This window comes from Rhinichthys klamathensis, unplaced genomic scaffold, assembly GCF_029890125.1.
Source record: "Rhinichthys klamathensis goyatoka isolate OS25496 unplaced genomic scaffold, OSU_Roscu_1.1 h1tg000104l_1, whole genome shotgun sequence".
NCBI lineage: Eukaryota > Metazoa > Chordata > Actinopteri > Cypriniformes > Leuciscidae > Rhinichthys > Rhinichthys klamathensis.
The window spans coordinates 1,675,001-1,697,947 of record NW_026606643.1 but is presented as its reverse complement, the minus strand read 5'-3'; the positions used below and the strand labels follow the sequence as shown (position 1 = coordinate 1,697,947).

At 37.1% G+C, this 22,947-nt stretch overlaps 1 protein-coding gene across 2 annotated transcripts in view; it reads left to right on the top strand.

The window, feature by feature from the left end:
- Positions 1-2,582: 2,582 nt before the first annotated feature.
- The window catches only part of kcnn2 (potassium calcium-activated channel subfamily N member 2), a 43,321-nt gene continuing 22,956 nt past the window's right edge, over positions 2,583-22,947 (top strand). For both annotated transcript variants that reach the window (XM_056253283.1, XM_056253282.1), the window contains exons 1-6: positions 2,583-3,359; positions 4,680-4,775; positions 18,829-19,247; positions 20,195-20,336; positions 20,411-20,521; positions 21,988-22,115. In XM_056253283.1, the coding sequence (XP_056109258.1) occupies positions 2,583-3,359; positions 4,680-4,775; positions 18,829-19,247; positions 20,195-20,336; positions 20,411-20,521; positions 21,988-22,115 (1,673 nt within the window). The remainder of the gene's footprint in view (positions 3,360-4,679; positions 4,776-18,828; positions 19,248-20,194; positions 20,337-20,410; positions 20,522-21,987; positions 22,116-22,947) is intronic.

Sequence of the window (22,947 nt, the reverse complement as noted above, 5' to 3'; positions counted from 1 at the left end):
TGTCATAGACGTCCAAATGAGGTCCAAAAAAATTAGTGTCTGATGAAGGGCTGGGCCCGAAACGTTACACGAGGTGAGCAACTATTAAAACTCGCTTAGGAGCATCTTCTGGTGTGCGGACTCATTGTTTACCTTTGCAAATATCTGTCCGTCCAGCACCCAGTTTTATTACTTTGGATGTGCGTGCTGCACTTTTTTGAACTCTGTCCAAAAAAATTAGGCCCGGTTCAAAGGTCAAATGTTGAATGTCAATATGACGTCCAAGTTGGGTCATGGTTGGACGTCCAAATAGTGGACCTAGTTTGGACGTTAAATAGTCATGGTCATGGATCTGCAACCGCCTCGAGTGTAAAGCCTAACGTGATTGGTTGTAGCGTGAACGTGCTACGATTGGTCAGTTCAATGTGGCCGTTATCTGATTGGCTTGAGGAAACGGTGGGTGGAGTCCACTTATTTGTGGATTTGTCTGCACGTCGACACTAGAAGTGTTTCAAAATCCACAGATACGTGAGGGGATTTACAAATGCACAAGAAGCAATTCACCAATGCGTGCAGCGATTTACAAATGCACAGAAAGCGGTTCACTAATAAATGCCAGGCAGAGTTGTGTTTGTGACATAAAACACATTTGTAAATATATATTCTTTCTTTTAATCATGCTATTGTAGTATAAATGAACTCATTTTATGGACGTTTGGACGCTCAAATCTCATTTGATTTATTTGTGAGTTTTATCAATTTTTGTGAATCTCTTTACATGTGTTTGTGAATCTCAATCTATTCATTTGGAATAATGCAACAATTATAACCCCATATTCCTCCCTACTTTATAGGTTAGTAGGCGAAAAACAGTATGTGACAAAAGAAGAATGTCAGAATTCACCGTTCTCATGATAAAGGCGTAGGCAAAAAGTACCCGGATGACCTACTACTTCTGGAGAGATTCTGAAATGTGCATACTATAGACACTTTACTATCCCATGAGGCCACGGGAGAGGATTTGTGAATGGCTGCGTTTGAAATAGCATACTCTCTTGAGTAGGTACTTGTTTTGAATAAGTAATTACTTCACAACCGCTAAAAAAGTATGTTCTATATAGTATTCGTGTGAAGTATGAGTGTAATCTAGACATTATCATGTGAACTAGTGTCAGTTCTCTTTGCTGCACTGTCATTCATAAATCATCTCCTGTGGCCTCATGGGATAGTAAAGTGTTCATCGTATGTACTCTTCAGATTTTTAGTTGGCAGTAGTAGGTCATCCGGTCATCAATTCGGACATACTTCATTTGTCACATTCTGTTTTTTCGCCTATGTGATTTTGGATGCAGCCAAAGGCAGTGAGGCGACGCAACTGATGCTGGTAGGTCACATGATAATGACAACATGGCGAATGTAGTATGTCCAGATTACATTAATACTGCACACATATTTATACTATATATATAGAAGAACATAATTTTTTTAGCAGTCACATAGTGATACTTATTCAAAATAAGTAATTTCTCAAGAGAGTATGTGATTTCAGATGCAGCCCAAGTCTTTTGTGAATTATGAGTGAGTTATTGAATCCTTTACTTTTTTGATTAATTTTTTTTATTAAAAGTGTGCATGCCTACAAATCTAACATGCTCCAGAAAGAGTGTTTAAGCATCTTCTCCACAAATTACAACTATAGAGATGTTTAAATTATTGCTCCATTTTGGTCAAGACTTTTATCAAGCTATAGAGAGAGAAAAACGATGAATTTATGACCATCAGTTATTTAGGTGCTTTATAATTCATCTGCCCTATTTCTCTGCTTAAAAATGAAATTCATAATAAAACATGGATGTATAGGCTAATAGTACCCTGAAATTGTATTCCTATAAGTCAAAGAATAAGTCTATAAATCATTATATTCAATGAAGACAAAATCTTTCCTAAGATTCAGAGTAAACAGCCAAGATCAGCGAGTTGTGAATGTCTGCACATTTGAACTTTTAAAAAAAAACATTAATTTCCATAAAATATATGTAACATTTCAAAAGATACGTTCCACATATAATGTTTTAAAGAATTCCATATCATCATAAAACATTCATAACATTTTTAACAACAAGTATTGTATATGATGAACGTTGAGGATAACATTCATATCAAAGATATTAAAGAAAAATATATTCACATGAAAGAGGAAGAAGAATATACGTGGAGTAGCTATAATCAAAATAAAGACTAAAGAGTAATTTAATTCTTTGTAAATGTCCATATTTCTGATTGCTTCGCGGCTTGAAAGTCCTTGTAAGGTTTTAAAACAAACCTTCATGTCAGCCTTGAAATCCGTGATATCTTTTCAGACCCTAACATTTGTGAATGTAAAACTTACCACGGTCTGCACATTTGAACCGCATGTTGCCACCTTCCTCGCGTGACGTCAGTCCAGTTGTTTTGGGTCGTTCGACCAATCGGAAGCGCGCTCGCACTTCTACAGAAGCCGATGTGGGTCCATCCTCGCGCCAGCTTTTATCCTCCGTTCCTCATCACAACGCCCCCTCGGTAGGGTGCATGAACGGGGCTCTGCTTTAATCAGCAGCTCTGACATGGAAACCCCATTGCAGTTGCAGAACGATTTCTATCCAGAGCAGCAGCAGCACCAGCACCAGCACCAGCACTACTGCGGGCGGGAGGAAGAGCGCTCCATCAGGCACTGCACCTGCAACAACTCCTCCACCTGCGAGGATGCGAGGAAAAGCCAGCATTCGCACGGGACGCCGCTGGGAACTTTAAGGACACCGTCCGTCTCATCTTCAACCAGGCAAGGCGCTCAATACAGCGAGTTCACGCCTTCTAGTCATGGTAGTTCATCCAGACATCATCATCATCACCACCACCATCCTCACCGCGAGCTCAACCGGGAGCAGATTCGGGGCAGTCCGGCCAGCAGCCACAGAGAGAGTAACTCTTACACCCAAATAACCATGAGCAGCTGCAGATACAACGGCGGCGTGATGCGGCCGCTCAGCAACTTGAGCTCGTCCCGCAGAAACCTGCACGAGTTTGACTCGGAGTCCCAGCCACTGCAGCCAGTCTCTGCGGCGGACGCGTCCGACACGCTCACCTCCAAGCCGGAGAACAACTCCACCACCCTCATGCCTTACGGTACGGGAGACGGAGGAGGAGGAGGAGGGGGTGGATGTAGCCACAGCGGGAGCAAATCGGGCAAAAAGAAGAACCAGAACATCGGACAGAAGCTCGGGCACAGGAGGGCCTTGTTTGAGAAAAGAAAGCGACTGAGCGACTACGCGCTCATCTTTGGGATGTTTGGGATCGTGGTGATGGTCATTGAAACTGAACTCTCGTGGGGAGCCTACGGAAAGGTGCGTAACTTAATAGTCCCCAAATCCTGCAGGTTACCCCCCTCATCTAGGTCAGAATTCATTAAGTCGAGTCTGCCTGCTGGCGAGCGAGCGTGCGAGCGAGGGAAAACTACAAGTTTGGAAAGTGGATATATGAAGAACTGTGGCAAGGTCACGTTTTCTGGAGAACGTTTTGCTTTGCTTTGGCATTCTATCCCTATGGAAGAGTTTTTCACTTATATATATATTATAGACTACTTACTATCTATCTATACATTAGTTCCAATAACAAGAAAAAACTGTTTTATAAACATTTTTTCTCTCTAATTCTCCTCCAATTAAATTCATGGTTTTTTTTATGAATTACATATTTAAGCTACACAAGCAAGAGTGCTGTTGTTTGGTATATATCAGCATGGCTGTGATTTGGCCGCATAAAGGTAATATGTTGGTGAAATTGCATTTAAACAACAGCTCAAAAGACAAAATTATTTTCAATGCATGCACAAATTACACAACCCCCTTTCTGTTTAATAGAAAACACTGGAATGTCACAAACACAAACAAACTAAAATATCCTCATGTTGTTATAATAAATATCAGCACTGAGTTGGGAAGCTCAACCAATCAAATTACTGGAACTGTTGTAGTTCAACAGCATCTATCAAGTTGAAACTCAAATTCTTACTTAAGTAATAAGTCCAGTTAAAATTATAAACCAATCCACAATTTTAGAACCAATTGTGGACCCTTCTTCATGGACTTTCTGTAGAATAAAGGTGTTATTTGCATTTATATTACTATAAATACTTATAAATAATTGTAATATAGTTGATCCCTCTATAAAAGTCCTCAAAGATATGCTTTACTGCAATTCAATTTGGCACATAATTGCCAAATGACAACATTTATATATTCTCAGTTTACATCTATATTAAATATTCTACAATATTAGATAGTTGATCCGTGAACAAAACAGCAATTTAACTACACCTGAAAGAAATGTACACAGAATGAGTTATATCAGCATGTCTCTCCCCTGTAAGGGAAACCCTAAGATCGATGGTCCTGTGCTGTGTTTTAAAACAACATAATATTGTTTTTGATAATGGAGTCAAATGCGCTTACATTAGTTCTTATGTTGTGATACCATTTTCAAGAAGGTGTGACTTAATCCAAACCCTCACAAAAGTGTACAAAGTCAAATAATCATTAAAAAAAAACATTGTTACGTGTTGCTGTGATATTTTTTACAGGTTTAAACAATATGCAATCATAGTGTGTGTTTAAACTGACTAATCCAAATGAGCTGAAATTGTCTTTTTCTTCTTTTTTTTCCAGGAGTCACTGTATTCTTTAGCCCTAAAATGCCTGATAAGCCTTTCTACAATCATTCTTCTTGGGTTGATTATCATATATCATGCCAGGGAAATCCAGGTAACTTACTCCAAAATAAGCAAGAGCTGTTTACCGTGTTTTTTTTTTTTTTTTGCAGTTTTTTTGTGTGTGTGTCAAATTGGGTGCTTTTTGCAGAAGGTCCTGCTGTCATGAGAGTCAGTGAGTTTCTTAACACATTCTCTCCAGACTAATGCTTAACACATTGCACTTGAATGATATCCATTACCATTGAATTACAATCGGATTATCTTCAATAGCACTGCATCCTCTCCATTTCCCACTGGCTTAATCGAATCATGCCATGAAATCCTGTCAGTGACTTGTTGACCTGGCTTAAACAGTAGCTGTTCACAGTTTATTAGCTAGTTAAATAGACAAGACCTGGTTGAATTCCCTGTAAAGCATGTTGAGTATTTATTAATCTTCATAGAATCGTTTTAGAAATCTACCAGAGCATAACATGAGATTCATGGGTATTACCTGTGTTGATTAAGGACTTGCACTTGCGCTTTCTCAACAGAAATGTAATTTCTAGATTAGGTAGAAGCTTTCAGTACAATGTCTCCTTATTGTTATTAGTAAACGCTAAAAATCTGCACTTGAGGCAGATTTTTGCCCATATTTGTTGAGAGAAAGAACTTCACTTGAGGGTTGTAGTACTTGGAAAACACTCAGTCTTATGACCTTGCATCAGTGAATTGTTGTATTACTGTATTACTGGTGAACTTTATGCAATTCAGCATCTATATCTCCACTGTAATGCATTTCTTTGCATTAAGCAATGCATTAATACCAAAAGATGCCATTTATCCCGTGCTGACGAGAATGAAATACTGTAAATTTCTGAACAGTCTCCGTGATGTTTCTTAAAATACTCTGCAGCCAGGGAAATGTAGCATCAAAGATTTATTTGATCTATTCCACTTCTTTCTTTTTCGTTCTTTCATATTCATGCTTTCAGAATTCACATGGTCATGTGAAACCAGGAAATTTGAGTGGATTTTAAAACTGATTTGTGCCTGGGAGACGAATAAAATAATGAAAATTAATTCATTAATAAGCAAATTAGATTACAAATCATATTAAAATCATAAATTAACTAAATAATAATTCACATAATAAAAATCACTCTTTATGTGCGCTATCAAACGTTATTAAACAACCATAATCCAGTTGTCAAAAGTGTGGGAGCCCTGTAGGAATGATTGATTCATTTATTATTATTTCATTCAACTTTCAAACAGATACAAATATCTCATTCAAGTTGAACCAGACAGGCTTATTATGAAGTGAAACCATGTGTGGCTTTTCCAATAGGGAAATATCACTGTTGATCTCTTGTGGGATGGACCGATTAGCCCAAAGGATTTAATCACAGAGGGCCATGTCAATTTCACATTGATTAACATACGTTTATTGCCGGGGGTTTGAATTTCATGTATGTAAAAGCTTCATTTATTTATTTTTTTGCTTCAAATAAGGACTTTTTTTACTTAATGATTATATATATGAATGTTTGCATATTGCATACAGTTTTTTTTTTTTTTTGGCTGCATTGCCCATTTATATTTTTACTAGCTGATGAGAATGTTATTTATTTATTTTTATGACTGAAGCTGTCGTACCGTAGTGGATATATTGGTTTTGAGTGATACTTGCGTTAATGGCAAAATATATAAATCAAGCACTTAGATAAGGCCAAGGACCGCCAATAAGCTTGTACTGCCAGTAAGTACATAGTGCCAACAAGATTGTAGTGCTATTGGCAGAACAGAGAAAGTGTTATTAGTTAATAGTGTGCTTGTTTTTTTGTTTTTAGTCACCCGTTCAAAGGCATGACATAGGATTTCAGTTAGTGACCAGGCAGCAGCATTTCGGACAATTCACCCCCCAAAAAAATCATCATTTACACACCTTAATATAATTATTCTGTAGCAGAACATAAAAGATATTTTGAGGAATGTCCACGCTGCTTCTTTACATACAGTATAACTAGTACCATAAACGTGCATACAACTATATCAAAGCTTAGTTGTGCGTGTATATATTTTGGAAAACTGTGCATCAAGACACATCACACCAGGTTTGACATCATACGTTTAAAGGGACATCATACAAATATTGAGAATATACATCATATGGACTACTTTTATGTTGCTTTCATGGTTGTTTTTGTCATTTCTGGAGCTTCACAGCATCCATCCCCATTCACTTTACTTGGAAAAGAACAGCATGACCATTCCTCAAAACGTCTCCTTGTGCGTTCCACGGAAGAAAAAACGACTTACAGGTTTGGAGCAACATAAGGGTGAGAGAGAATTTTCAGTTTCCAGTGAATTATTCCTGTAAAAGCTCACGTTACCGGTAAAGTCAAACCGTTTGCCGTAATGTAGTTGACAATGACTAATGCCGGAGAAGGCCATGAGAATGATAAAATGATAGATCACCTAAAAATGAAAATTCAGTCATCATTTACTCACCCTCAGGTTGTTCCAGGTTGTCTGCTGAACACACAGAAGATATTTTGAAGGATGTCAGTAATCAAACAGTTGATTGACTTCCATAGTATGTTTTTCCCCGTACTATGGAAGTCAAGTCAGTGGGGTCCATCAACTGTTTGGTTACCCATATTCTTCTTCAAGATATCTTCTTTTGAGTTTAGCAGAAGAAAGAAACTCATACAGGGTTGGAACAACTTGAGGGTGAGTAAATGATGACTGAAGTTGTATTTTTGGGTGAACTGTCCCTTCAAATTTGACCTGTGAAGTTGCTCAATTAGCCGGTTTCTGCGGTGTGATCCAGCATGACTTCAGGGTTTTTGATGGGCTGGGAGTCAAAACAAGAAGAAAATACATTGACCTTCAACAGGGATGGAAAAAAGTCGAATTTGTCAAGACCGCCTGCGATGAACAGCCTTCCACCTGAGATGTCAAAGAGCCATGTAGAGATTTCCTCACTGTGGCCATTGATGTGGAGGCAATTAGGTGTTGTTGGCATGAGAGGAATGAGAATAATGATGCAATATGATGACAATAAAACCAGATGATCTAACTTGGGTATAAAAAAGTCTTGTGTCTGATGACCTCTGATGAAGAGGATGCAGGGTGCAGAAAGTGGACCTTAAGTTTTCAACTTACTGGATAGGATCTTGCATTCTCATACAACTAGTGTTAAAAAAGAGTAGTCCGCAGAAATAGGAATCCCGTCATCGTTTACTCACCCTGATGTTGTTCTTCCCCTATGTTATTTTACGTCTTTCCGTGAAACGTTAAAAGGAGATGTTTGGCACAATGTTTAAGCTGCTCTTTTCCACAAAATGGATGTAGATATTGATTGATTCTCTGCTGCCAAAAAGTAGTACATGCTGGCTGTAACACCAAGCTCATGGGTTCAATTCCTAGGAAATACAAGCACAGAAGAAATTTATATCGGTTTGCCCAATCCATGTATTTCACGGATGAATAAATATGGCCTTGAAACAACATAAATGACATAAATTTCATTTTGTTCCTTTAACACAATAATGCTTGTGCTCTGCGTACAGATGTTTTAGAAGTTCAATATCACACATACAATTGTCACAGTATATATAGAAGCATATATAGGTGTGTTTGTACATGTCTGTGTGATGTGTACATGAAACAAAATCACTGTTTTGTAATATGCATGCAAATCCCCCCCTCTTTAAAAAAAAGCCATTAAGAGCACTGGCTCTGCAACCATAAATGCCTGAGCAGTTTTATTACTTTTCACACTGTTGAATTATAACGGCGTGTATTCATGAGCCAGTTGTGCTCTGTAATATTTAGGGCCTGCAAGCCTCTGAGGGACATCAATCATGGGATTGCTTTACCAGAAAAATGTGCCTTTCTGAAGGTACCAGCCGGGGCCCTACCCATTAGAAATACATGCACATCATTGTCTTATTGATACGAAATAGAAGTATTGCATTCTTTGAACTAATAACCTTCATTTGCAGCAGCAGTTATATATGATTGTTAGCTGCAATTGAACCACAAATCACTTGTTTCCCAGTGTGTTTAACGCGACGTATAGGGCAGAAACGCGTGATTAATGCACGTGAGCAGTGCTGATGCACTAGAGGAGATGTGCACTACCCTTTTCTGTGACAACTAAACTCTACCCGAGACGACTGCCGAGTGTCACGTATCCATCCTTCACCGCTGACCCCTGAGTTTTCACTGAGCTGGATTACAGCATAGATGTTATGAGATTCAATTAGAAGCTGCTTGTTTTTATTAGATTTATTTAAAACAACAGCTGATTTAATTTGAACTGTATTTTTTTCTAATTAAATTAATTTGAGACAACTGCTGATTTAATTAAATTTTTTTATTTAAAATTCTAGAGCATGTATACGGTAACGTAGCTCAGAGAAATGTAATGTTTTATCATTTTAACATTATAAAAAAAAAAAAACTTGAAAAAATTGTCATTTGAAGACATTTAGTGTGCATTCAAATTCGGTTAAAGGAATAGGATCTACAATCCCTTAATAATTGGATTTAATAATGTAATTTTTTGTATTTAAAATGATAAAGAGAGTTACAGTTTATTAAAATAAGAAACCTCCAGTGACCCATGCGTTTTCTCTGAGCGAAATTACAGTATGGATTAAGATTCAACTCTTAAGTATTTTTTACTTTTAGTTCAATTCATTCAATTTGACCTGACCAGTGCCTATTATATTATTTTATTCTATAAATTTTGAATTTAAATCACTAGACACACAGAGTTCAATTGAGTTACCGTTGACTTAAAACAAGAGCTGTCATTGTTTACTGACGGCGTTCAATTACACAAATGCAAACTCTGAAAGCATGCGGCTCCTTCTTCTTCAAAGGAACTTGAAAGCTGAAAGCAACCTACAACTGAGGATTTACTTAGCAAAAGTGGCCTCTTAGGACCCACTTTGATATCATAAATTAACCATTGCATTAATTTGTAATTGGGCTGAACCTCTCTACCTAATTCTCTAATGAGACTGAGCGATTTCTTTTCTTAGCGACAAGATATATGTTCCCATTCTCTACATTACACAGATTAAATATTGAGCCATACTCCATTAGTTATATTGAGCTCTTCTGAAACCAGTAACCAACCCCTGCTGCCTACTAGACAGACGAATAGCACGAAGGCAGGCGACCTTTTGTCCGTGCCCTTGTCGAGGCGAAATGTCAACAGGAGCACAGAGCACCAATCCCTCTGTATGGACATGTATGGTGTTTAATAGATTATTTAGTTGTCTCTGTGTTTTAACTGAGTTCAGGTCTGGTAAGGCAACAGTGAGTGCGGTCGCTTCAGAAGAGCCATCGACCCTGCGTTGCGCTGATCAGTTTAGGCCGTTTTTTATTGCGGTTTTCATTAATCCACATGCTCTGCCAAAGTCAGCCTTGCATCCATCATTCCACTGAGCGCTGTATCTCATGCTGTATTAGAGGAGGCCGGGGGTGACGGAGCCACTACAACACATCTACCTGCAGCCGCCTTTCACACACCAATAGAAATGCGTCACAAGTAAATCTAACATTAACAGACTCGATAAGCAAAAATATATAAATACTGAATATTGACGAGTCTTCAACTAAATAGTTTTATAATGTATTTGTAAATTATTTTATTGTACATTTTATAATATGTACAGTTAAACTGTTCAGTTAAGCCAAACAATTTCTATTTCATTGCTAGTGATACAATTATTGTTATAAAAGCTATGCAACAGTGTAAACATGTCATATTAACTGACAAAAATATATGTACTACTGTATATATTGTAGATAATTAAAGATATAATGTATATCAGTATATGTGTATTTGTTCTAAAATTACTTAAAAGGGTGATTCAAAGAACCTTACAACGAGAAATTACAATATTTAAAATAATCAAGGTATGTTATTCAGTAAACAGAAACAAAAATCATATTTTTTTTTATTTAGGCCCCATATGCACCAAACAGTAATATTTATCAGCATTATACACGTATATTCATACAGTATATATCTATAAACATTTTCATTTATGAAAAGTACCACATGAATGTTTTTGAGGGACATTGTAGGCGAATCATTAAATTGAGTTGAGTTCTGAATTGAAACATTGAAATGGTTTGTAAATGTAAATGAATCAAACTTAAAGATTCTAATGCTGTTTTACTGTAAAAACATAACATTAATAAAATATTCTATTATATAATCAATCATATATGTTAAGTTTAAATTCTTAGGTATTGCAAAACTTTATAAACAAATTGTCAGAAAGAAACATTTTTCAAAACCCCTACAGCATTCATTTTACTAAAATTCCTCAGAAGGGAATAAATCTACAATTGGCCGTTTTTTGCTCAATTGTTGTTTTCATGATTATTTTTTAAAAGCTTTGAGGCATGAAGCGTTTTTTTTTCTGTGCGAATGAATCAAGATTTTTAGTGATACTAAAGCAAGCAGGACTATTAAAAAAGTTGCAAAAGCCTTAAAAATATCAATCCATTTGATTAAAAAACCTCATAATATAACAGAAAGGAACAAATCTAAAATGATAATTTTCATGATAATTTGCTTTGCCTTGGTTGAGCTAGCTGCCGCCGTCACGCTGGACTTGTTGAGGTTATCTGCTCGACCCTTAGCTGTTGTAACCAGGTCATTACATGTGCACCTTCCCCTCTGTTGTCAAATTCAGCATTTTTCCATAACTACCTGCTCAAGCACTCAGTTGGAATATTGGATGCTTGAAGGTGAAGCACCCTTGAGTATTGTATTGCAGGTCATCCATTACCATAATTGGTTTTACCTACCAAGTAGGTTTCCTTACGTAGCCCATTTTAAATGTTTAATTGCTCCGTTTTGAAGCTAGCAAGTTAAAAGCGGTGTCTTGATGTCATGTTTTGCCCATATGAACAAAATTAAAGCTTCACGCTTATCATCCTTTGTGCAGGCTATGTGGTTTGTTGGCTGTTGTTGTTGTTGTTGTTGCTAAGTTTTGAGTAAGACAGCGTCTGTCACCGTTCAGAAAGGCAGCTTGTGTTTCGCTGTCTAAGTTACACTCGCACGGAAAGTCGAACAACAGCCTAAACCAACAGACAGGCTGGTTAATGTTACAGCATCTCTGGCAATTGTCAGGCCTTTTAAGACAGTTGATGTGTCTTATCTGGTCTAAAATCTCCCTTTCTTCTGGCCTTACGATATCTGTCGTGAGTCAGTGTACATGAGAATGTCCACAACAAAACGTGATTGGGTTTGATCTAGTTTTATGTTTGGGAGCATCCCATGTTTTTGATGTTATTTTGATACTTTGGAATTAGAGTATGCGCGGTAGGAGTGTGTGTTTTTATGTTTGCATGAGCGTCGTATGAATATGAGGGATTAGTGTCGTATTTTGAGGCTGTATGATTCATGTGACTAACATGTGTAGGTGGGAGTACGAGGGTCTCAAATGGAGATGTTCATTTTGTCATTAGTCTTTGGGCTAAAAAAGCATACTAAAATCTTTGAAGCGTGAAGGGTTTATTTTCTGTGCGAACGATTCAAGATTTTTTAGTGATGATCGCTAAAGCAAGCGTTACTATCACCATTCATTATTATTGCTCATCTGGGAAAAAGAGCTCAATGTTTTTCAATCTTCCAGCCTTCTTTTTTAATATTCAATCTCAAAATATATGTATTTGCTATAAAAGTTTTTTTTTTATTCTACCAGGTAAACATTTTAATGTAAAAAGATGAATGATATATAATAATTTCCATTAAGGCCCTTTATGAACTAATATGAAAATACAAAAAAAAAGCATTTTGGTAGTGTCATACAATAAAAGTTTCATACATTTTGGTAAATTTGTAGTTTTTTCTATTCTCTTATATTAGAGCTTAAAGGACCTAAATAAAAATGAGCAATTTTGAGTTATGAATCAATTACCTGAAATGTACAGTTTGAACTGATTACTGGAAATGAATCAAACTTGCCAAACTCTTATGTTTTTGCTATACAAAACATAAAATAAACATATATCTAAAATATATTTTATATTTGCTGCAAAAGCATTGCTTTGTCTCTGTTATGGACATTAATACCTCAAATCATGCAGTTTGTTGAAGAAAGGAATGCTAGCTAGAAACCTCACAGAGCGGCCTAGCAACCACTTAGAAACCACACAGAATGCCATAGCAACCACCTAGCAACCAGCCAGAACATCCTAGCATAGCAAAGTGCCAATAACTACTCAGAAGTTACTAGCAACAGTATAGCAATGTGCTGCCAGTCACTCCAACACCCTTTTGTACGGTCAAGCACCATTTAGATTAATGTTTTAATGTATTATCACTGAATATACTGTATGATCCGGGTTATTAATCTCATTTGCCTCCAGAAGTGGTGCTGTTTTTCTAATTGAGGAATTTGGAGATTAGGAATTCAGTCTAAATCAAGGTTATTTGGCAGGGTGTCAGTTTATATTATACAATTTGCATTATTCTTTTGCCAGGTTGTATTTGATTCATTCAAACATCACCTGTAAGTTGATCCAGATACTGTGGATCCAGCACACCAGGTTGAGTAAATAAGTGACCATAAATGTGATTAAAGCGTTAAGGTTTTATACATGTGCTATACTACGCAAGGGGAAAACCACAGGACAGCACTGAAGCAAGCTCTTAACGCCTCAAGCAAGAGTCATATTAAATAATAATTCAGTTACGCACCGCATAAACCCATTACTCGGGAAATAGCCTTGTGCTGTGAGAAGGCAAGAAGCCCGTTTGCACATATTGGATCAGGGGTTCATCATTTGCGCCTTTTCTCATATCAGATAGCCACAGTCTTGTTGGATAAAATCTGTCAGCCGAAGCCATTGAATTGTGCTGACTGCACCGCTCTGGTGAAATATCTCCCGCTGATGTTGACTGTCGGGTACCTTGAGGTGATTGAATGCACAGGATGAAACCGCAGATGATCGGCACAGAACGGCAGGGAGGGCAGGGATCTGACGGTTGCTTCCGCAAGTAAAATACCATTCACTATCTCAAAAGAGAAGTCGATTTTCGACGATAACAAATAAATCTTTCAAACCTCAAGAAGACAGACCTACTGTATCAAGATCAGTGAGTTTTTAACTTCATTTTTGAAGAATTCCTAGTGAAGAACTACACTCTCCAGAATGCTGAAAAGACCTCGACCAATTAAAGGGTTAGTTCACCTAAAAATTTAAATTGATGATAATCAGGACTTTGCCTAGGATTGCCAGAAGGGGAGAATTGGGCCCAAAATCGACCCGATTACCTTGTAGTGTGTGTGCCTTAAAGGGTTATTTCACCCAAAAATGAAAATTATCCCATGATTTACTCATCCTCAAGCCATCCTAGGTATATATGGCTTTCTTCTTTGAGCCAAACATAATCAGAGTTATATCAAAAACATATCCTGGCTCTTCCAAGTGATTTTGAAGCCCAAAAAAGTGCATCCATCCATCATAAAAGTAATCCATACGGCTCCAGGGGTTTAATAAAGGCCTTCTGAAGCGAAGAGATGCGTTTTTTTAAGAAAAATATCCATATTTATAATTTTATAAACCGTAATCACTAGCTTCCGGTAACGTCCATTCACGAGAGTCGAGTTCCGGCGTATGACGTAGGATGTAGGCGTAGCGTTTAAGCTTAGGTGAGAGTAGACAACGCTCGCGGTTCAAACAAATAGGGCTGAGCAACAAACTCAAGCTCCTCGAACATTTCTCTGTAAAAATGTTGGATTTTGACTTCGAATTCGTGACCAGTGTTTTGTTTTGCTCTGTCCTCTGCACTTCCGTGTTCGTCAATGCGTCATGGGTTCGGGTCAGAGGTCACTCTTCCGACAGAACTAGACTTTGCGTACGGAAGCCAGTGATTCTAGTTTTTAAAGGTACAAATATGGATATTTTTCTTACAAAAACGCATCTCTTCGCTTCAGAAGGCCTTTATTAAACCCCTAGAGCCGTATGGATTACTTTTATGATGGATGGATGCACTTTTTTGGGCTTCAAAATCTCAGTTAATATTCACTCCCATTTTAAGCTTAGAAGAGCCCGGATATTTTTAAATATAACTCTGATTATGTTTGGCTCAAAGAAGAAAGCCATATATACCTAGGATGGCTTGAGGATGAGTAAATCATGGGATAATTTTCATTTTTGGGTGAAATAACCCTTTAAGGCACACACACTACAAGGTAATCGGGTCGATTTTGGGCCCAATTCTCCCCTTCTGGCAATCCTAGGTAAAGTCCCGATTATCATGATGGTTCTACAGATTATCTCATCAGATTTCCCTGCGGTGTGAGGCAGGGCTGCCAACTCTCACACATTCAGCGTGAGACTCACTCAATTGACACTGTTCTCTCACGCCACACGTCCATATCCTCACGCAGTAAAAACGCGCTGACAGACAAGACCGAGCAGGTTATATTTTCTTTATTTTGATGCACATGTTTTTATTGAATGTGATGTTGCTGTTGATATTAAACTATATAATTTTTATGTAAAGCACTTTGAACTGCATTTTATGCCTGAAAAGTGCTATATGAATAGTTTATTATTATAATTATTATTTTGATATGAAACAAAGTGTCAGCTTTCTAATTCTGTCAATTTTATTATGAAATGCAAACAATGAATGTGGTTTTGGCACTCTTTAATGTGGCGTGACAGATGACTGTAGCGCCTGAGGCAGGTGAACCGATCATCCCTTCCTCTTTACTACTAGTTATAGCATGAAATAAACATGAATGAACATCAGAAGGAATGTTGAAAGATACAGTACAACTTACTGAAATCATGTCTCATGTAATCGCTCAATCAGTGTTTCAACCAATTTTTTAAACAATATGTGTCACGTGACATAACATTTACCTCAGAAAAGCCATTCGGTGACCATAAACTCAATAGTCAGCTAGAAGAATAAACTCCAGATAGGGGCATTTTGCAAAAATATGCATTATATTACATATTCATTATATTTATAGTGTTTTTTACTTATTATAACATTATTATTATATAAAAACTGCATTATATGCAATTGTATACAAATTAGTTAATTTTTACCTTTAATATTATAGTACCAGCTGACAGGGTTCCCTGTATAGTTTACAGCATTTGAGAAAATTAATTAGCACTGTACCTGATATCTCCCAATTAATTGATATTGAAGCGAATTGAATCTAGATCGGATTTGTGAAATTTGTGTTAATAATAATTAAAACGCAGTACCAGTCATTGTACCATGTAAACATTGTAACATGTTGTCTAATGACATTTTATTTACCAAATGTTTTGACAGTCACAATACACTTCTTGTGATCCCAATAATTGTCATTCCAAGCTGAACTCACGCGTTGGCAGTCCTGTGTGAGATGTGTTAAGAGTGATTGAATCATCGAGACCGCACTGATCTCAAATGTTGAATATTTACGATCAGAAGCCCTGTTGTGCGAGGGAAGCCCGAGGACAAACGTGCTCTGTTTGTCACGTGGAACGAAGCGATACCAAATCAGAAAGCGAGCTGATGGTAGACGGAAGCATAACAATCTCCACGACTTCATCCAAACCTTTTTCTTTTTCTTCCCTGCAAGTTTCCTGTAAGAAGCTGTCTAAACACTATTGTCACTATTTCTTCTTGCTGGTCGTCCGCCATATTTGTTTACTCTAAAGTCACGGTTGACTGCGAAAGATTTTGTGAGATTTCCTGTGTTCTTCTCAGCAGGGACTCTGGTTGTTTGTGAATGACTCTGTTAGTGTGTGTTGTGTGTTGTGCATCACATCGTGGCACTCCACACACACTAGAGGAACAAACCGGTTAAATTTATGACTTATTTATCATCATGTTTGTGGTCTCTCACATTTTGAAAATCTGATGAGATTTGAAAAATCTTCTAGTGTGGGCCAGCCTTTAGATACGTTTCTGAATGCCCATTCCCATGAAGCATTGCAAAGAGTTTACATACTCCCAACACAAATGTTTGGTGCGGTAAACATTTTAAATTAGAATTGAACGGTAGTTAATGCGTCTGTTCTGTCTGACATGAATATTAGCTTGCCGTCAATTGAGTACTAATCTCTGTTTTCCATTTTCCTTCTTTTCCATTGCACAGCGACTTAAACTGAGTTGTGCTTTTGGTCTTGTGCCTGGTGGAGACACTGCTACTACATAAAACTAGGACTTGGTGGCATTCACAAACAAAATATTTTCCTAAGCTACAGTGAATAGGAGATGAAGATGATCTCTGTCTCTATACTCTTGTGTTTGGTGTTATTTGAAAAACACCATAGGGAATACAAAAATCTGAACGGCTGTTTGAAAACATGAAAATACTGTGTGACTTTGTTTTTACTCCGTGTTAAGCTATAGGCCTGTGTGTGTGTGTGTGTGTGTGTGTGTGTGTGTGTGTGTGTGTATATACACAGTGCTGTCAAATAGATAAATGGCACCTAACATAAAAAGTTTGTTTACATAATATATGTGTGTGTGTGTGTATAGTATTACATTTATATATTATATATGTGTGTGTGCGTGCGCTCGTGTCTGTGTATATGTACACACATATATATACTGTATCCTGCACTCTATGTCCAGTCTTGTAACACTATTGTGTGTGTGTGTGTGTGTATTCGTTGTATGGATTGCTACCTCTTGGATTATTATAAGTAAAGTTACCCGTTTGAATATTCATCTTCTGTGTATTCTGTGTCTACATCTTTCTGTTACAAATATATATATTTGTGAACACACATATGTATCTGTGTGTGTGTGTGTGTGTGTGTGTGTGTGTGTGTGTGTATACATTACACACCCATATATGTATGCAATGCATGTACTATATATATATATGCATACATATATTGGTCTGTGTATACACACACACACATACATATGTATATATAATATATATAAGTATAATAATATATATATATATATACTCACATATATTATATAAACAGAAACTTTTATGTGAGATGCGATTAATCATGATTACTTGATTTGACAGCACTAAAAAGTGCATTCAAAAATCTGACCAAGTCTTCATTCCGAGCATTTGTGTTAGTGTGAACTAAGCTTCGAACTTGAAACCTATTTTTATATGTCTGAATATTTTGCAATAAACTTAAAATATATTGTTTTAGCCTAAAAAATCAGTAACTACAAGTGAATAGTGTTATATTTTACTGTTGTTTTTGATTCATTACATAATTTTGTAGTGACTTATTGGATGAGTTTTTCATTCTAGGACTGCGCTGAATGATTTTGATCAATCTTAATTTTAACGAACCAATATTGAATCTTAATAGTGTGTTCTTCTCTATTGTGACTTATATCTGAGTGAAACGGCTTCTCAAACAAGAACAAATAAAGGGTGGGACTTGATTTTGTCCATGGGGAATTGATTGGATGGTTGTGGTTTGCTATTGGTGGATCTCATGTGAGTGACAGGTTGCCCCGCCCTCGTGCCAGTAAACACATCATCAGAGAAGAGAAGAGATGATGCTGCAAGAGGGAGGGGAAGTTTGAATTATTAATTATTTAAAAATTATTTGAAAATGGGAAAATACTTGAGGAACCACGGCTGCTAAAAAAGTGAACAGTGAAATGTGCACTATTGAGAAGCAAACTTTTATATTATGGAAATAGTTATGGGATTGGGAAGAAGGGGAAAGAGGGAGATTCTATGTAGCAAGAGTGGAATAAAGCAGTGTGGCCCCAGGGCCGCTGGTCAAATGGAGAGAAACCCGAGAGAAGCCTTTGAGCAACGTTACGCACCTTGGCAGAATCTGACAGGCCAAGGTTGAAAATACAGTCTAGTGGGGTTTCCACTGATGTGCACTGAATAAATCCTTGCTGCTAAAGAAAAAATGACTTGAGGTGCAAAAATATTTGAGATATTTTGACTTATTTTCATAGAATTCTATTTGAAAAAATTCTATATTACATAATTATTATTTACAACTTTAAATTGAATTAAGTTTCTTACCCTATACTGTTTTACATTTCTGGAGGAACATGAAATTGTTTAGTTTTTTTCCTGCTTCTACAGCTTTGCTTTTAAATATTTTTCTCCAAATAGCTATTCATGGTGGACAACGCCGCAGACGACTGGAGGATAGCCATGACCTACGAGCGCATCTTCTTCATCTGTCTGGAGATCTTGGTGTGCGCCATACACCCCATCCCGGGCAACTACACCTTCACGTGGACGGCGCGGCTAGCCTTTTCTTACGCCCCTTCCAAGACGGACGCCGACGTGGATATCATCCTGTCCATTCCCATGTTTCTCCGTCTGTACCTCATTGCTCGCGTCATGCTGCTGCATAGCAAACTCTTTACCGATGCTTCGTCACGCAGTATCGGTGCCCTCAACAAGATAAACTTCAACACACGCTTTGTCATGAAGACCCTCATGACTATATGTCCCGGGACAGTGCTGCTGGTGTTCACCATTTCTCTGTGGATCATCGCCGCCTGGACTGTGAGGGCGTGCGAAAGGTGGACCACTTTATTGCTCTGACAAGATCTTTAAGTCAGACCTAAAATTGTATGAAAATAATTTTGTGTGTATATATATATATTATACAATTCATTATCATGACTTCATAAATTCAGTTCAGAAATGAGATCAATCGTGTATATACTGTATGTATATATATATATATATATATATATATATATAATATATACACACACACACACTGAACTATTATTATTATTATTAATAATAAATAATACATATGCATTATATACAATTGTACAGTAGTAATAATTCACAGTTACTAGGTTTTACTTTACACACACATATAATATATAACTACAATTATTATCATTATCATGTTGTGAATATCATAAGTGACCTTTTTAGAATACACACTCACAATTACATATTAATTTATATTTGTACAGAAAATAATAATTCACAGTTACTTGGTGATTTTTTGGAATAATATATCAATCAAGTTTTCCCTTTATATTCCTATATTAACTATACAATTATCATGAATTCATGTTTCATTATATACAATTGTAATAATTCACAGTTACTAGGTGATTTTTACAAACTGAGATCTAAGTATCCGAATGTATCATTTCAGAGAAAAAAGATACTGTGCCTTTTTCTCAAGCTGTCAAACCCTATGGAGTATCACATCTCTCACGCTGCAGACCGGTGTGCTGCGTAACCTTTTAAACTGCAGTGAAATAGCTTTGGAAACTGAGTCAATTGTGTCCCAACAGGCTAGATCTCTCAATTAGCCAATTAAGTATTAGCTTACAGCAACAACAGCATGTCCAATACTCTGTCGTGGAGTCAACACTACTTACATCTATAATGCCAGACAAATTAGCTACATTTTCATGGCTGATTGATTAACTTACAATTAAGTCAGTCAATGTATAGTAACTGTAGTTGTTTTTCTAATATGTCATTTACCATTTACTAGATACCATGACAATATGGATGTAACCAGCAATTTCCTTGGAGCCATGTGGTTGATCTCAATAACTTTTCTAACGATTGGATATGGAGATATGGTTCCTAATACATACTGTGGGAAAGGGGTCTGTCTCCTCACCGGCATCATGGTAAGTAGCGTATATCTGCGTAACAGAGCTTTTGTTTTTGACTGTGTGCTCAAGGCTGGTGTTTGTCTTGTCAGGGTGCCGGATGCACTGCTTTGGTGGTCGCTGTGGTCGCAAAAAAACTGGAATTAACCAAAGCCGAAAAACATGTACATAACTTTATGATGGACACCCAGCTGACAAAAAGGGTAAGTCTGAAAAGCCGAATCTTAGCCTTGTGGCGACTTATGTCACAGTTTATTCTTAATCCCTGCAAACCTGTGAAAATAATATCCAGTTTATGCAAAGTGCAAAATATAAACAAAATGTGTAAATTAATTTAATGTGACACTCTGCTCAAAATAAACAAATTCACCTTAGTGGTTGGTTTTATAAGCTTTTTGAGAAGAAAATCATCAGGAATAATGTTTGGCCAGACAGAAATGTGAGAAATAGGCTAAATATTCTCATAGTTCTCTGGGCCAAATTTAAAGATTAGTAAATTAAACTAACAAAGGATTAATCCTAATGCTGTGCCAATAGAGGGCAACTGTGGCCGTCCACTTTTTGAGCTGCATTGGAAGTATTTTTCCCATGGGGATTTCAAAAAGATGTTTAGTAAAAAATGTATAAAAGTTATAAGCCATGAACCAAACCAGCCAGCTATGAGGTGAATCACAACAATATAAACTTTGATTTGAAGCAAAGAAGGCAAAAGTACAAGACTGTGTACTTTACAGCTTTAATGATGGAAAGAACTACAGTCCCATGAAGCATTGCAAATATAGGGAAATATAGGCTGTGTCCGAAATTTTGAATAAGTAATTACTTCACTAAAAACGTATGTTCTGTATAGTATGAATGTAATCCGGACATACTACATTCCCCTCGTTGTCATTATTCATCATGTGATCTACCAGCTGTTTTGCGCCTACTATATAGTAGGCAAGTATGCGATTTCGGATGCAGCCATAGAGAAACTGACTTGTCATTTGCAGTGCCTCAAGGGAGTGGGTGGACTCTAAATAGTTCTTTAAAAGTTATTTAAAGAGAATTTGTTTGTCGCGATTCAGAATCATTGCAGAATCATGGGTAATGTAGTTTTTCCACGTTGAACACAATTATTGGGAAAAAAAGTTTGAGTAATGCAGGCTGATGGTTTCAACAAAAGCATATACAATTGATTAAAAACTGTTACAGTAGATCTATCTTTTTAATGGTTTAAAGTTATCGTTAAAAATCAGTTTTCCTATGGAGAAAACGAATGGGATTTCTGGAATTTACACTCTACAGTGTTACCAAAAGGATTTTTTTCAAACAGGTTTCCCAAGCAGTCTCCTATCTGCTATATACTGGTAAAGCTGATGTTCTTGGTGAACCTTTATGGCACTTTTTTTGTGTGACATTTTTGCAGCTCCTGTCCCTGAGCCCCTGTCCCATTCACTTTTATTGCTTTAAAAAGAGCAGCTAGTTAGCTAAATCTAGTTATTTAGCTTGCTAGCAGCTAGTTAGCTTGTTTGATTGCTAGTAAGCTAACTATTCCAGTAGAAATCCCAGGTTTACTCTACACTAAAATATATTATGCAAACCAAGTAACCCACGTTCAAACATCAGGGCCCAGGACGCCTCAGCAGAACCGAGTGATAAATGCTACTATGCTAACTCTCTCCCACAGGTGAAAAACACAGCTGCTAATGTTCTCAGGGAGACGTGGCTCATTTATAAAAACACCAAGCTGGTGAGGAAGATGGACCACGCCAAAGTCAGGAAACATCAACGCAAGTTCCTTCAAGCCATTCACCAGTAAGTCAGACCTCTGGAGAGCCTTGAGGACTTCTCACTGTGTCTGTTTTTCAGTGGGAGTTAAACGGTTCCAGCTCTGAATTGTTTGACACCTGTAGCCCAGTGTAGGAGCCGCTGATAATGGATTCATTTTTGTCATGTTTGAATGGGTAAATGCGCTTGTACCGTATCTATTTTGCTAATGTGAGATATTTAGTATCGCTCGTTGTATTGATGCTCTGCTGTTCCATTATAGAGTTACTTCAGCCCTCGGTAAGGCACTAGTAAGTACACTCGCTTTTCCCCCATCAGTCTCACTCTTGGTATTTATGAGCCATCTAAAAGTGGACGTAAGTGCCCTGTAAATGTCACACTCATCCAGTGACTGATTATTTGGCATACCCAAAAGGGAAAATGGTAATATAAAACCACCTCATTTCAGCTGAAACCTTCTGGGTTTGTAGTTTCTTCACTATGTTTTATTTTCAGCCACTTTCAGAGATACTGGCTTGAAATTGTGGGCTTTAAAGTTGGGTTATAAAGCACTTTACCATGAGTCTTTACCACAGCAACACTCTTTTCTCAGAAATACAATGTGAAACATTAAAGGAAACATTACAAACGTTGTATTATGAGCCAAACAGCTGAGATGCCCATTAATAGAAACAGAGACTATAGCATTCTCAGTCGACTTCTATCTTTTACATGTACATATGACCCCCCCCCCAACTCACACACACTCACACCGACACCGATATTTTTATTTTTTCAATACCACAGTATTCATTGAAATAGAAATCTTTTGCCACATCACAAGTCTTTGCTGTCACTTTTGATCAATTTCATGCGTCCT